At 37.6% G+C, this 17195-nt stretch overlaps 1 protein-coding gene across 1 annotated transcript in view; it reads right to left on the reverse strand.

The window, feature by feature from the left end:
• The window catches only part of LOC126354596 (sodium-dependent nutrient amino acid transporter 1-like), a 135221-nt gene that overhangs the window by 15920 nt on the left and 102106 nt on the right, over positions 1-17195 (reverse strand). Inside the window, exon 4 of the mRNA XM_050004347.1 lies at positions 15833-15988. Coding sequence (XP_049860304.1) covers positions 15833-15988 — 156 coding nt within the window. The remainder of the gene's footprint in view (positions 1-15832; positions 15989-17195) is intronic.

The following is a 17195-nucleotide window of genomic DNA, read 5'->3' on the forward strand; positions in this document are numbered from 1 at the left end:
AGTACTAATCAATTCTTTGTGTATAGCGGTTTATTTTAGGAACTTTAGTAGTCTTCAACCGGTGTTCTTGGTGTTTTCTGGTGAAATATTTTCAGGAGAACCTGTTGGGAATTGTTTTCAGTTTCTTTACTGTGTCATTAGGCGTTTGATTCTCTTTCTGTATTAGTCTTTTGTTGTATTCTCATTTGTTGTTGATTAATACTATTAATAATAGTAGTTACTTCCCTTGTAGAGTAAGTTTGTGATCACTGTAGTCAGGTTTTTAATATCTTCTTATTGTAGTAGCAGAACTTAGGTAAAGTAGTTTTCTTGTTTCAATAAGTGTAAAATTTTACCATGAGTGAGAAGTGTGGGCTTTGCCGTAGGTTCATGAGTAGTGGATTGCGGTGTGAGACTTGTTAGAAGTATTTTCACTGTGGGGAATGCAGTGGGGAAGCCAGTGGGCAATCTGGTGAGATCCTCTCCTAGAACTGCAGGTTATGTAGCAGGAGTAAGCTGATAGAGGAGCAGGAGTGTAAGATCTGTGCCCTTCAGATGCAGATGAAAAACGCACAGGAGGAGCTAGATAGGATGAGGAGGCAGAAGGGGGTTGGAGAATGGGAGCTGGCTGTTGGCAAGAGATCTGCTAGGAGGAGAAGATTTTCAGATAGTTTTATTATTGGTGTTTGCAATAGATATGACCAACTATCAGAGTCTAGTGGAGAGGAATCTCTAGTAGCTGTAGATGTAGGAAGTATGCAGCAGACCTCAGAAGTTACGGTGGCTAGAACAGTTGCAAAGTTGAAGAGGAAGAAGAAGGTTCTGCTGTTAGGTAGTTCTCATGGCAGAGGTGTAGGCCAGCAGTTGCAGGAAGTGTTGGGGGTGAGTACCAGGTCACCAGCATTGTCAAGCCTAATGCAGGATTGGCTCAGGTGGCTGTTAACATAGGGGGGTTATGTAGAGATTTTACTAAAGAGGATCAGGTAGTGATTGTGGGTGGGGTTGCTAATAGTATTGATAGGGATGAGGAGTATGACATAGGTGGTGACCTGGAAAAGATAGCCACTCAGACTGGCAACAGGAATGTGCATTTCGTGGAACTGTTTCAGCATCACGATCGGCCTCATCTTAATACAGCCATCATGTGTAATAACATGATGACAGAAAGCATCGGTCACATTTCAGTGGTGTTGGTGGAGTCTATCAGCAGGACGGGTTTCACAAGACATGGCCTGCACCTCAACAGGTATGGGAAGGGAAGGTTGGCAAAGCTTATAGGTGACAGCATAGGTGGGGGTGGTGGGACCACTCATGGGAAAATTCCTGCAGTAGTTGGTGTTAGAGCTGCACCTTTTTTAGACTGAAGTCAGCTGATAGGTATTCCTGCTTAAGGGAAGTCTCTCTAAGAAAGGAACCACTTTTGACAAAGCTTAGGTATCAGAGTAATGAGGAAATTAGTATATTTCATCAAAATATACAAGGTATTAGAGATGAAGTTAGTGAACTGCTTATAGATGTTGACTCTGAAATTATTGGTATATCTGAACACTTCTTAAATAAGGAGACAATTCAGAGGCTTCCTTTACCAGGATACAGGTTGGCTGGCAGCTATTCTAGGAGCTCTTTGCGGTGTGGAGGAGTAGCCATGTATGTGAAAAATGACATCCCATTTGAGTCAATAGATGTTTCAAAGTACTGCATTGAAAAGGTGTTTGGATGTTGTACAGGTGTGGTTAAATTTAATGGAGCTAAACTTCTAACTGTTGTTATTTATAGATCCCCAGATGCTTATTTCACAACATTTTTGCTAAAGCTAGAGGAGGTTCTTGGTTCACTTTATAGGAAATACAAAAAGTTAGTTATATGTGATGACTTCAATATTAATTGTGTAAGTGATTGTGCAAGGAAAAGGATGCTGGTAGACCTCCTTAATTCATATAATCTTATACAAACTGTATTCTTTCCAACGAGAATGCAAGGGAACAGTAGAACAACCATAGACAACATTTTTGTTCATTCCTCATTACTAGAGTGGCATTCTGTTAGCAAAAAGGTGGATGGCCTTTCAGGTCATGATGCACAAATTTTAACTTTTAAAAGATTTTTGTTCTGCAACAAATATTAAATATAGTTATCAACTGTGTAGGAAAGCTGATCCAGTTGCTGTAGAGACCTTTGTAAACCTTATCAAGGAACAAGAGTGGCAAGATGTTTGTAGCGCTGATACAGTAGGCGATAAATATAATGGTTTTCTCAAGACTTTTCTCGTGCTCTTTGAAAGTTGCTTTCCACTAGAACGTTCAAAACAGGGTACTAGCACGAACAGGCAGCCTGGGTGCCTGACTAAAGGGATAAGAATATCTTGTAGAACAAAGTGGCAATTATATCAAAACGTTAGAAACAGTCAAAATCTAAATGCAGCAGCCCATTACAAACAGTATTGTAAGGTGCTTAAAAATGTTATTAGGAAGGCAAAAAGTAAGTGGTATGCACATAGAATAGCTAAGTCTCAGGATAAAATTAAAACCATATGGTCAGACATAAAGGAAGTGGCTGGTCTGTAGAGACAGTGTAGGGAAGCAACAGGTCGAGGATATAGAATCAGTGTATAGTGGGAATGTCCATGTTACTGATAAGTCACATATATGTACAGTATTTAATAATCACTTTCTGAATATAGCAGGTGAACTAAATGGAAACCTAGTCCCAACAGGGAATCATATAGCGCTCTTAGAAAAAAGTGTTCCGAGACTGTTACCTGAAATGCTCCTCCATGATACTGACAAGAGGGAGATTGACTTAATAATTAAATCACTAAAGACCAAGAACTCTCATGGATATGATGGGGTATCTGGCAGAATACTGAAGTATTGTTCCGTATATGTTAGCCCAGTACTTAGCCATATCTGTAACTTTTCCTTTAGGAGTGGTCGGTTTCCTGACCAATTAAAGTACTCTGTAGCGAAGCCACTTTATAAAAAGGGAGACAGGGATAATGTTGACAACTTTAGACCTATTTCTATGCCATCAGTGTTTGCTTAAGTTATCGAGAAGGTTGTATATACAAGGTTACAGGAGCATTTAAATTCACATAATTTGCTGTCAAATGCACAGTTTGGTTTTAGAAATGGTTTAACAACTGAAAATGCTATATTCTATTTTCTCTGTGAGGTTTTGGACGGATTAAATAAAAGGTTGCGAACGCTAGGTGTTTTATTTGATTTAATGAAGGATTTTGACTGTGTTGACCACAAAATATTACTGCAGAAGTTGGACCATTATGGAGTAAGGAGAGTAGCTCACAATTGATTCGCCTCTTAATTTAAGAACAGAAAGCAGAAGGTAATTCTCCGCAATATTGAGAGTGGTAGTGATGTTCAGTCGCAATGGGGCACTGTTAAGTGGGGCGTTCCCCAAGGGTCGGTGCTGGGGCCACTCATGGCTCACTCCTTCTATTCTGTCGAGGAGCTCCTGGAAGAGCTAAAAAATTAAGCAAATTCCAGTGTTACTTTGTTGATTTTCTTTATTTAAACTTACGACTTGTCGCCTGAATATGTTTTTTATATTTCATTATATCTGTTTCTACTATCATGTTATAATTTCATGTATTGACTCGTTCCATGACCATGGAGATTTCTCCTTAATTTGGTCCGATGGAAAAATAAATAAATAAAAATACATACAAAATGTTACGTTTTCAGTACTAGTACTAGTTTAGTACTATATCACTATATTAGTTATTTTCAAGTACGTAAATATTTTTAGGGTATAAGACCCAATTAAAGCCTGCTATTTACAAACTGAATTAACTTTATTAAAGCATTAACTCTGAGGTATATTATTCAAAGTAAGCTTAAATTAGCTATTTCACTTATTACTCAAAGTGCTGTTACTGTGCAACAGCAATATTTTATATTTTATTCTTTTGATGATAGTTTAGGATTTCTTTAAATATAATTTCAGTCTTTTCAGAGCTGTATATTCACTGCTCTGTAATGTCTATTAGCATGATTATTGCTGTAAATTAAATTAGCTTTTTTATGAAAATAACGCATGTGTTTAAGTTTTGTTTCTTTTTTCAAAGCCAAAAAATGTGCCAGGCTTGTCGAGTTTCCTAGAGTGTCGAGTTATCGAGAGTCCAGTTTTTGGGATTCTAATATTGATCATATGACTCTAAAATGCCTACCTTAAAACTAACTATTTTTCGTCTAAAATGTAGAAAATATCTCAGGACAAGAACCCCCAGTATGCTCCGCCCCCCAAAATATATTTATGTCACTGCCCCTGTAAGGATGTAGAGGCATATATCACTAGAGGTAAGGTAGATACTGCCTACAGGTAAATTAAAGAGACCTTTGGAGAAAAGAGAACCACTTGGATGAATATGAGGGTCACACAAAAAGTAAGTTCCGTTTCTATTTCTATCTGCGGCAGCACTACGATCGCAGTTCTCAGCATGTGCAGAAGTTACTCTGACTCAAGAAGAAGACTTGTACGCCATTTTCAGATTGCTGCTGCCGATGTGTGCTTTGTAGTGCTTCTTTATAATGTCAGCCGTAACTGAAAATGCCACCACGTGTGAAATCAGATCTGAAATTCGTTTTCTCAATGCAAAGAAAGTTAAATCGAAGGAAATTCATTGGCAAAAATGTGAGGTTTATGGACGAAATGCTATGAGTGATTTATGGTTAGAAGTTGGGTCAGACTGTTCAATGAAGTACGTGATCAAGTGTATGATGAAGAACGAAGTGGACGTCCATTACTGATGAACTGGTTCACACAACATCCTCCGTACAGCCCGGACCTCACTCCTAGCGACTTTCATCTCTTCTTACACCTAAAATCTGCCCTTGGTGGTCAACACTTAAACGATGATGATGAGCTGAAAGAACATGTTACCACATGGTTGAATACACATGCGGCAACCTCCTATGAAGAAGGCATACAAAAACTTGTGCCACGCTATGACAAGTGCCTACAAAATTTCAGAAGCTATGTAGAAAAGTAGTTTAACAGTTGTAGATTTTTGTACAATAAATATTTTTTGTGTGTCTGTACACGTTTGTTTTATATAACCAAACAGGACTTACTCTCTGGACATACCCCATACCAAGAACTCAGATGGAAAGCCAGTTCTAAGCAAAGAAGGAAAATCAGAAAGATGGAAGGAGTATATAGAGGCTCTATACAAGTGTGATGTACTTGAGGGCAATATTACTGAAATGGAAGAGGATGTAAGTGAAGATGAAATGGGAGATATGGTACTGTGTGAAGAATTTGACAGAGCACTGAAAGATCTAGGTTGAAGCAAGGCCCCGGGAGTAGACAACATTACATTATAACTACTGATAGCCTTGGGAGAGCTAGCCCTGACAAAACTCTACCATCTGATGAGCAAAATGTATGAGACAGGTGAAATACCCTCAGCATTCAAGAAGAATATAATTATTCCAATTCCAAAGAAAGAAGGTTTTGACAGGTGCGAAAATTACCGAACTATCAGTTTAATATGTCACGGCTGCAAAATACTAACACAAATTCTTTACAGACAAATGGAAAAATTGGTAGAAGCCAACCTTGGAGAAGATCAGTATGGATCCCGTAGAAATGTTGCAACTTGAGGCAATACTGACACCATGATTTATCGTAGAAGATAGGTTAAGGAAAGGTAAACCTATGTTTCTAGCTTTTGTAGACTTAGAGAATGTCTGACAATGTTGACTGGAATACTCTCTTTCATATTTTGAAGGTGTCACGAGTAAAATACAGGGAATGAAAGGCTATTTACAATTTGTACAGAAACCAGATGGCTGTTATAAGAGTTGAGGGGATACAAAAGGGAAGCAGTGGTTGGGAAGGGAGTGAGACAGTGTTGTAGCCTATCCCCAATGTTATTCAATCTATATATTGAGCAAGCAGTAAAGGAAACAAAAGAAAAATTTGGAGTAGGAATTAAAATCCATGGAGAAGAGAGAAAAACTTTCAGGTTTGCTGATGACATTGCAAAGGACCTGGAAGAACAGTTGACAGGAGGATATAAAATTATCATCAACAAAAGCAAAATGAGGATAATGGAATGTAGACAAATTAAATCAGGTGTTGCTTAGGGAATTAGATTAGGAAATGAGACACTTATAGTAGTAGATGAGTTTTGCTATTTGGGGAGTAAAATAACTGATGATGGTCGAAGTAGAGAGGATATAAAACGTAGACTGGCAATGGAAAGAAAAGTGTTTCTGAAGAAGAGAAATTTGTTAACATCAAGTATAGATTTAAGCATCAGGAAGTCTATTCTAAAAGTATTTGTATGGACTGGAGCCATGTACAGATGTGAAACATGGACAATAAATACTTTAGACATGAAGAGAACAGAAGCTTTCAAAATATGGTGCTAAGAAGACTGCTGAAGATTAGATGGGTAGATCACATAACTAATGAAGAGGTACTGAATAGAATGGGGGAGAAGAGGAATTTGTGGCAAAACTTGACTAGAAGAAGGGATCAGTTGGTAGGACATGTTCTGAGGCATCAAGGGATCACCAATTTAGCACTGGAGGGCAATACAGAGGGTAAAAATCGTAGAGGGAGACCAAGAGATGAATATACTACGCAGATTCAGAAGTATGTAGGGTGCAGTAGTTACTTGGAGATGAAGGTTACACAAGATAGAGTAGCATGGAGAGCTGCATCAAACCACTCTCTGGACTGAAGACCTCAACAACAACATGTATGTTTAATTACACGAATCAATTATTTCACAGAATACTAAAAAAAAAAAAAAAAAAAAAAAATATTGTACCTTTTCATCGATTTTTGTCATATCAAAGGTAGAGGCAAATTGGCTGCAAATTGCTACTGCATTGCTGACACAATGTCGACATCTGCATACTTGGATGTGGCTGACTTGCAGTCTCATAGCCCCCCCCCTCTCCACACCAATTCTTCAACAGACAAGACTGGGGCACAGTGGTGACTGTTTTTAATTTGATGTCGTCACATTTGTAGTGGATGCAGGCACAGACGGAGGTGGAGTATCACTAGTTGCTTAGATAATATTTACATTTGGGTATTGTTTATTCCAGTCTCTGCACTGTGGCGGTTGTTGCGTTTTCATGTTTTGACTCACCTGCAGGTTTGTAAATGCATTCCAGTTCTGAGTTTGTATTTGCGGCGGTGGCAATTAGCACCAGCCTGTATTATTGTTTTGCTACAGTAGTATCACAGTGTTTTTACACTGGGCAACATAGTTGTTGTAACTCCATGTCCTTTGCTGGTTTGGTGGGGACTGACAGTTATTTTTACATCTCTTAAATTTTTTTTACCATTTTGATAATTATTATAACCGCAGTAGTAGTAGTAGGAGTAGTAGTAGTAGTAGTAGTAGTAGTTGTTGTTGTTGTTGTTGCTGCTGTTGCGCTGTCTCGTATTTGGATTACTGCCAGTAGAATAAGAAGTGTTATAATTTCTGTTTGTGCTGTGTTGAGCATGTAGGTTATGTTGTGTATATACATTTGCCATTTGAAGCGGTTGATTCTATTGGCTTGCGTGTCCGACGGCAGCTGGTGCGCCAGAATTGGGTTGGCTACCCTGCGTGTTTTGCATGGTGCTGGTGTAAACATTGTAGCAATTGAAACTTCCTGGCAGATTAAAACTGTGTGCCGGACCAAGACTCAAACTCGGGGACTTTGCCTTTCGCGGGCAAGTGCTCTACCATCTGAGCTATCCAAGCACGACTCACGCCCCGTCCTCACAGCTTTACTTCTACCAGTATCTCGACTCCTACCTTCCAAATTTTACAGAAGCTCTCCTGCTAAACTTGCAGAACTAGCATTCCTGAAAGAAAGGATACTGCGGAGACATGGCTTAGCCACAGTCTGGGGGATGTTTCCAGAATGAGATTTTCACTCTGAAGCGGAGTGTGCACTGATATGAAACCTCCTGGCAGATTAAAACTGTGTGCCAGACTGAGACTCGAACTCGAGAACTTTGCCTTTCGCGGGCAAGTGCTCCACCATCTTAGCTATCCAAGCACGACTCACGCCCTGTCCTCACAGCTTTACTTCTGCCAGTACCTCATCTCCTACCCTCCAAACTTTACAGAGAGCTCTGTTTTGCTGAGATTCTTTACTTGTGCTTGGCTGTCTGTCACATTTTTGTTTGTGTTTTCTTGTTGTAATGAAAGCTCTGAAAATGTTGCGTTAGGTTGGACACTTGTCCAGTCAATCTGTTATTTATCTCCCCTACATGGCTACACATAGTGTCGTCTGACATTTTAAGTGCAGCTAGATCTGATGTAATTTCACAATGTTGTGTTTTCATCTCATCATGAGCTGTTTTCAAAGTGGTGTCAATGTCCTGTTTATGTTGTGTCATCTATTTCATTATAGCATTGAACATACTGGTAATACTAGTGATATGCATCTGTTCGTCCCCCGCCACCTCATTAGACATGACGTCAGACACCAAACTTGGTTCAGAACTAGACTTAGGCATATTACTGGTAGACAGTCTACTTTCTAAATTTATGTCATCAGAATAGTCAATAATATGCCAGTCGTTAGTATTCATGTCAACCGTAATGTCACTTTCATTATTTAATGGCACGTCAGAGTCAGATTGCATCTGTGTTTGCAGTCTCTGGTTCTCCATCTTTGCTAATTGTTTTCTGGTCAATACCATGCCACACTTAATGCATGACACAATAAAAATTCAAACTCGTATATGTAATCAGAATAAATGTAAAAATTAATCTTGCAGTGTGACAATGTCTGAACAAGAAAATTAACTGTCAAAAGTAATGGTGGAATTTTGAATACTAATGGCTGCATGCCATATTACGTTGCACAGAAATAAAGTTGGCTACATTGTGAACTAATAAAACTGTATTGTTGCACTGTATGAATAATGATAATAATTTTGGAAACCTCGATGTAGCTTAAAATCACTGCTGTGGAAACGGAAAGTTGTGATAGATCTACCAAGCCAGCGATGTTAATGCAAAGCGCTTGGGCAAGATAGCTTATGTAAAGATACGGTGCCTTACTTTGTGTATCCGCAACTGCAGCATAATTTCAATTGTTGACATAGAATCCAGTAATTTGCCTTACTTCAATGTATTCCGATCATACATCCCGTATGTCATTTTTAATAAACAGTGTAACAAAAGGAAGATAATATAGTACATATAACAATGCGTCCAGACACGAAGTCGCCAATTTAATTAATTTTGTTTTCGTAACTGGATTGAGACCATACAATGAATTACAGTAATGAATTTAAAAACAAATTATACAAACTCTCGGTGCTTGAGCATGGCATTTTTGTTAAAGGTGCTTTTAACTGTGTTTCTTCTCGCTGTGTTTCTTCTAAAATCGGACTTCGTTATCAAACAGCATTTGAAGATGTTGGTGGATTGAGCTGGAAAACTTTTTGCTTAAAAGTAATGGCACCTTTTGCCAAGTCAAATCACCCAAAAATGTTACAATGAATAAAGACACAAAATAAAACGCACACTGGTTAGTAATTACAGTATATTCTGAAATAAAAACACAATTTAAAAGTACACTTACATTATGTGATTATGAGTACTGTTTGGTTGCAACTTGTGAATAAAATAATGTAGTATTAATGATGGTGTGCCTCATACGTCCAATCTGGACAACACCTAGAAAACAAAAGCTGCCTCATAATCTAATAATCTGACAATCAAAAATCTTCAAATGTTTCCAGTGGCTGAAGACAATATTTTTACAGCCGTGGACTATATCTATGGCTTAAATTCTTTCTTTTTTTATTTACAAATATGTTTTCTGCTAAGAAAAGCTCAGCATACAAATCTGCCTTTAAATAGTGTTGGGTATCTTCTTCGCAAAAGCCTCCTGTAATGTTATATGTGTTGCACTTATTTGTCTTGTCTTGTACTTACAATGTAAATATGTCACTGTAGCTTGGTGCTGGGTGTTTTGTATATCTGCAAGAGATTATTCCTTTTTACATGGAAATTGATTTTCACACAGCCAAATAACATTTTATGACTGAAATTTTTTAATAACATAGATGAAAATGTGAGACAGTTTCTTCATTCAACTCTTTGGTCTCTATTGTTGATGTGTAGTTGTCAGGGCAACAAATACAATCTTCTTGGTATTATGTTGAAAACTTTGAAATTTATCCAATAAACTGCAATCTCTGCAGCATCACTGCTTCGTTTCACTGGCTGTTCACCACATAATGTTATAAATTCAAATAGTGGTGAACTTCAGCTGCTGCTTGTTCTTGGTATGTTTTGCCATCTTGTATCTGTCACTCATCTGTGTATTATTTTTGATTATGTATATGATTGCCTTTATGAATTGTTCTGGTGATGCATCTACTTTGTCCCACTATGAAGTGTGTATAGCTGGTGCCAATGACATCACAAGAAATGAAGAACGAAATTGCCTAGCAAGCCTGGAAAACTTCCTAGAAGCAAATAAATCATGAAACACCATTATTACAACGCTGCCTCACAGGCATGATCTCATGTACAATTCGTGTGTAAATAAGTTGATTCGAAAAACAAACATTAAAATGAAACAAATGTGTGCTCATTTTGGCAAATGTAAAATATTAGATATAAGCAAATTGAAAAGAAGCCTACATACCAGACATGGTATGCACCTAAATTTTGAAGGCGAAAAATTATCGTGTGACAAAATATGGAAAATGATCAAAGAAAAAGATGATTTAAACAGAATTCTCAGTCACAAAGTAGACAATGATGTTTTTTTACAGGAAAGCATAATAAATTATCCCTTGCATACCAGAATGTCCAGTATGTAACTAATAAAACAGAGCAGCTGAATGCTTACCTAAATGAAACTAAGCCACACTTCTTCCTAGTGAGTGAATTGGGATGCAAGCAAGAGGAAGCATATGGTTACAGGCTAAAAAATTACAAACTTATAAACTTGTACTGCACAAAGACACACAAAAGTGTTGGGGTAGGCATTTACAGTAGAAGTGATGTAAAATGTGAAAAAGTTAAATGGATAAATTATCTGAATACTTAAATGGTATTTGAGGTTGCAGCAGTAAACCTGAAATAAGGAAACAACAGCCTTATTATAGCAGCACTCTATAGGTCACCTGGAAGTAAAACAGAAGAGTTTCTAAATTGCCTAGTCGACTTGCTAGAGGGGACAGCAATGTATAAAAAACACTTGTTGCTTGTTGGAGACATCAACGTAGATTCATTAAATAATAGTGTTAACTATTTGCGCTATATGGATGTATTACAGTGTCATAACTTTAAACAAATGAACTAAGAACCTACAAGAGTCACCGCAAATACGAAGACATGTATTGACCATGTTCTCACAAATGTAAGAAAAGATAAAGTAAATGTAAACACCTTACAAAACCATTTGTGATCACAGAGCCCTTACTATGGAAATTAATGTAGGGAACATAGATGTAATTGAAAGTGATACAGCTTTATATAAAAGAAAATTTAATTATTCTAAACTTAAGATGGCACTAGGGAATGAAAAATGGGAACCAGTGTACAATGCAACTGAAGTGAATGAAAAATGGGAATATTTCTATAAGTTATTTAGTAACACTTTAAATGAAACCTGTTCTTTAGTTAAAAAAGTAAATAAAGCTGTAAACCATAAAGCTGAGAATCTCGCTTCTGAAATCATTGAACTGAGGGAGAAAATGAAAGATTGCTATACACTTTTTAGAGATACTAAACTACATTATTTCTCAACAAAATGTAAACTGCTCAGAAAAACATACCTAGAATCCTTGACTAACTTAAAAGCACAGAAATATACCTCTGAAATAAGGAACTCTAGCTGTATCAGTAAAACTGCCTGGAAAACAATGCATAAAGAAAGTGGGAAACAGAATTCCTATGAACACATCAACATAACATTAAAAGAAATGGTGAAGAAATAAATGACCCAAAAGAAGTGTGTGAGAAATTTATACAAAAGTTCAGTACAGTTGGTACAAATGAAGTTCATGTCAAGCCACAAAATTTAGTCTTGGAAAATCTAGCCAGTCCTTTTACATCCACGGCATTACTGAGAGGGACATCCTAGCAATCATATCAGCACTTTGACCAAAAATGTCTTGTGGCTGGGATGACATTTCACCTAAACTGCTAAAGGAATGCAGCGATGAATTAGTGAAACCACTGACTCACTTGATAAAAACCTCCCTCAGAAATGGAGTATTTCCTGACCTTTTGAAAATTACTGAAATTATACCAAAAAAGGATTAAAAACTGACACTAAAAACTACAGGCCAGCATCATTAACCTCAGAACTAGGCAAATTGTTAGAGTAATACTAAATCAAGTTGAATCATATTTCACCAAACACAATCTGTTAAAACAACCTACAACATGTATTTTGAAAAGGGAGATCTACTACAACAGTAGTAGCATCTTTTAAACATGAAATATTAAATAAGCTGGATAAAAGTGACAAGGTAATAGGCACTTTCCTAGATATGAGTAAAGCCTTTGGCCACCAAGATCTCCGGATCTGTCCCCCACTGAGCATGTTTGGGACTGGATGAAGCGTCGTCTCACGCGGTCTGCACGTCCAGCACGAACGCTGGTCCAACTGAGGCGCCAGGTGGAAATGGCATGGCAAGCCATTCCACAGGACTACATCCAGCATCTCTACGATCGTCTCCATGGGAGAATAGCAGCCTGCATTGCTGCGAAAGGTGGATATACACTGTACTAGTGCCGACATTGTGCATGCTCTGTTGCCTGTGTCTATGTGCCTGTGGTTCTGTCAGTGTGATCATGTGATGTATCTGACCCCAGGAATGTGTCAATAAAGTTTCCCCTTCCTGGGACAATGAATTCACAGTGTTCTTATTTCAATTTCCAGGAGTGTATATCCTTGTGCAGCAAGTGAGTGGCACTCATCTCCTGATGACTCACCGCTGCTCTTGTTACTACTCACATACCCTCTGCACAGACACACACCAGGGTGCACAGTATCTGTTCCTTTTTTCCTACACTACTTGACGCATATCAGATACGGTGATCATCTTTAGCTGGTACAAGTATTAATAGTGGATCAGGGTACTTGATAAAATGTCCTGGGACACTACAGTAATTTGGCATGTGACAGCTCCACATGGTAATTTCACACCCTCAGTCAATCCTGTGAGCATTGCTACAGTGACATCATTGGGCCTTTGCCACCATCAGAAGGGTACCAGTATTGTCTGACAGTGATTGACCATTTCTATCATTTGTCTGAAACCTGTCTTATGAACGATACAATGACACCAATTGTAGTCTTCTTCTGTGAATAATCCCATGCTTCAGCATTCCTCTCTGTGTCTGATCACGGCATGCAATTCAAGTCACATCTCTTTAAAGCACTCTCAGCACTGCTCGGCAAGAGCTATTGTACTCAGACCTCTGCCTATCACCCTGACACTAATACTCTTCTGGAATGTCCTCATCACAATTAAAGGCCTCATCCAAATGGCATGCCACAGAGCATTGGACTGACAGCCTACTTGTTCTTCTACTAGGCCTCCTGATATCCTACAAAGAAGATTTCAGTGCAATAATGGCTGAATTAAAGTATAGGCAGACACTTCAACTATCAGTATTACTGCAGCCGTAGACTTTGTGTAACATCTTCTCTCGCAGATCCACAAGTACCATCCTGCCATTTCAAAAGAACCTTCTACCCGAGGACCATTAATTTTCTGTGACTTAGTCACACAAACAGGTTTTTGTCTGATACAGTGCTATTTGAAGACTTCTCCAACCACTATACAATGACCCATACACAGTGTTGGTAAGTTATGAGAAAATGTTTTACATTGATATCAATGGCTATTCTTTAACAGTATTTACTGACAAACTCAATCCAGTCTTTACCCCCAGCTAACACCAAGACACTACCTACATTTAATTCCACGAGGACACTGGACACACCTAGTCTTCCACTGTTACTGCCTGTGCCTCCAAGTGAACCTCAAGTCACAACTCGTTTTGGGCACCACATGCATGAATCTACCTCAAATACCTTTGACACTTGGGAAGGGGAGTGGAAGGGGGAGGTGTGTGTGAGTGGGGGGGGGGGGGGGTCAACTGATGTGGACAGTGAATTATCTGCTATGTATTTCATATGCGCAGTGTAAGCTAGCTGAATCTTCATGCTACCTCTGAGCTTTTATTTATTTATTTATTTATTTATTTTGGGATGGATATAGACACTCTTAGCAGTCTCATGATTACTCATTGTAATAATATGTTATGTTGTGTGTTTAAATAAACTGCACTCTCACACAAAATATCTTATAAAAATGGTGTTTGAAAGTGTAAAATCTATTTTTTAAGTTTCATTCACTGTAATCTCTCATATTGTAAGAGGTAATACAGTAAAACTTCATTTACACATTAAAAACAACAACATAAGTGTGAAAAATGTATATGTGAAATGTAGCACCATACTATCAAATTAATTGGTAAACACAAATGAAAAATCCAGTAACTAAAATGTTGCATTCTACAAAATGTTATTCAGGCTTACTAGGCACCCTACTTAACAAAGATATAAAGAAAAATGTAAACCTCTACACAGAAGAAAACATCATTTCATAAAAAAAGTCCATAATTTTTGCTTGTTTTTTCTTTGATGCAGCAATAGCAAACTCAGTACCCTCAAAATGGGATAACTCTGTCATTATTTTGTCAGAAACATTGTGGCGCATCACAAATTGTTTAATTATTTCTAACACATTTACTGCATCGTTAAACATCGTGGCGGAATGCTGAGGCTCTTCTCTATCATCCTCATTGTCGCTTTCTCCCTCGTCCAGGTCCTGCGATGCAAGGTATATAAGTATACAACAAAATTTGCTACAGGAGCTGCAAGTCAAGGACGTAAAGTCGAGTGAAGATCCCTTTGGGAATGGACGAGTGCACATTTCATTATATGCTCAAGAAAGTGGCTCCTCATATTATGAAGCTGGACACACTCCTCATAAATGCTACATATGTAGTAGACAGACTTACTGTAATTGTGCAATTTCTAACTACTCTAGTTTACAGTACCGCTATAGCGCTATAATGCTGCCATGCACACTGCTCTAATGCTGCTCTGCACACTGCCGAAAATAATACCAGAAACATATGAAGCTATTTACAATACACTAAAGGAGTAATATGTGAAGGCAAATAAATTTAATATGTACTGCAGTCATGACAAATTTCTATTTCCACAGAAGTTGTAGATTTTCTCCTTTATGTTCTTGAGGTATATCATAGCTGTACTTCATGGCTAAAAGCATCTGTAGTTTTTTATAGCTCTCACGTTTTATATTCAGGATATTGTAAGTTACACAGAGCTTCATCTGCCTCAAATATTTCTATCAATTTCGTTATATGTGCGATGCGCCATGTAAATTTCGGAGTCATATTGATAAACATTGTGTGTCAGACAGCTGCAGGGATGCTAGCGCTCCAAGCACGTGATGCCTCCATGGAGTAAACATAAGATGAATGCTTCCTTTGATCAAAGAAAATTTGACCAATGCCTAACTCTGACCAAGTTCCATATTACACTATCAAATTTTATTGTAGTCTAATATTGGCCTTACCACTCCAATTCATGGAAACCCACTCTGATACACTGCATCACAATTTGTGCACAATGTGTATATTTTGCTGGGACATGAAGGAAAAAAGAAAGAAACCATATATGTAAAAAACAAATAAATGAAGTTTTACTGTAATATACTGGGGCAAAGATGTCAATTACAGTAAAAAATAATAATACTAATAATGGATATGTGAAAAACCATAGAAAAATTGAATGTATACCTCTTTTCGGATGTGTTTGACAACTTGCACTAGAGTCCCAATTGGTATTATCATCATAGTTAAAGTCAACATGACATTTGATGTTCTTATTTGATAGTTTGACAGATGTTGGTTCAGATAATTAAGGGAATAAGTGCAGTGGAAGTAAATAAGACCCTGGAAATAGAAAAAGTTTGAAAATACAAATATTTAATTAAATACAAGAACAGATATTACAAAAGGAGTATCTAAAACCTAAATATCACCTAAAATCTGATCTAGGAAGCGCATTACGTACTGGACAGGTGTTAAAATTTGCATTAATTATTCCATAATAATTAAACATCATTCTCTCAGATTAAAGACTTAAACAATCCAGAAGTTTAGCATGATATGTTAAAAATTTGTAACTTCAAAATGTGTAACTGCTCCAACTCAAATATCTCATAAGGTTTAGACCCAAAATTTATTCAAGCAAGACTGATTTTCTCTGGAAACATTAGTACAGTCTGGCTTGTGTGAAATGAAAAATAAATTTTTGTTACATACAACATAAGCTAGAGGTTGAATTTTACAAGCAATGTACCATAAGTAATACAACAGTGCCGTTGACCTCTTTATTTGCTGATGTACATTGTTCAAATCCAGCATGTAGCTGAGGTAACACTTTCTCTAGACTTTGCAGTTCCTTCAGAAGCAGTATACAAGGGGCTGAAGCGTACCTCAACGTTCTTCACATGATACTGTTTCTTGAAACTTTATAAATAGGCTTTTGTGGGATGACTGGTGTGTATCTTGAACTGTCTGACAGTTCACATTTTTCAGAACTTCCATGACATTTTCCCATGTCTCAAACAAACATGTAACCATTTGTATTGTTCAATGTCACCTACATGGTATTGATACCATATGCTTTGACAGTATTCAAAAATGGAATGCATACGTGTTTTGAAGCAGCCTCCATTGTAGACTGACAGTGCTGCCCCAGTATCCTGCCAATGAACTGGAGTCTGCCATCTGATTTATCTGTGATTCAGCCCATGTCATAATTCCATTTTGTTTCCCTACAGTCTGTTACTCTCAGGTAATTTGTATGAGTAGGCTGTGTCCAATTGTGACTCATTAATTTTGTGTTTGTAGGATATTGCTTTTTCTCTGTTTTGTGAAATGCACAATTTTTCATTTCTGTACATTTAAAGCAAGCTATCACTCTTGGCACCACTTTGAAATATTATCAAGATCTAATTGCATATTTGTGCAGCTTCTTTTAGACAGTACTTCATTACAGGTAACTGCATCATCTGCAAAAATTGTGCGGTTACCACTAATATTGTCAGCCATGTCAGTAATATGGAACACAGAAAGCAAGGCTCCCAATACACAT

This window comes from Schistocerca gregaria, chromosome 3, assembly GCF_023897955.1.
Source record: "Schistocerca gregaria isolate iqSchGreg1 chromosome 3, iqSchGreg1.2, whole genome shotgun sequence".
Taxonomy (NCBI): Eukaryota; Metazoa; Arthropoda; class Insecta; order Orthoptera; family Acrididae; genus Schistocerca; species Schistocerca gregaria.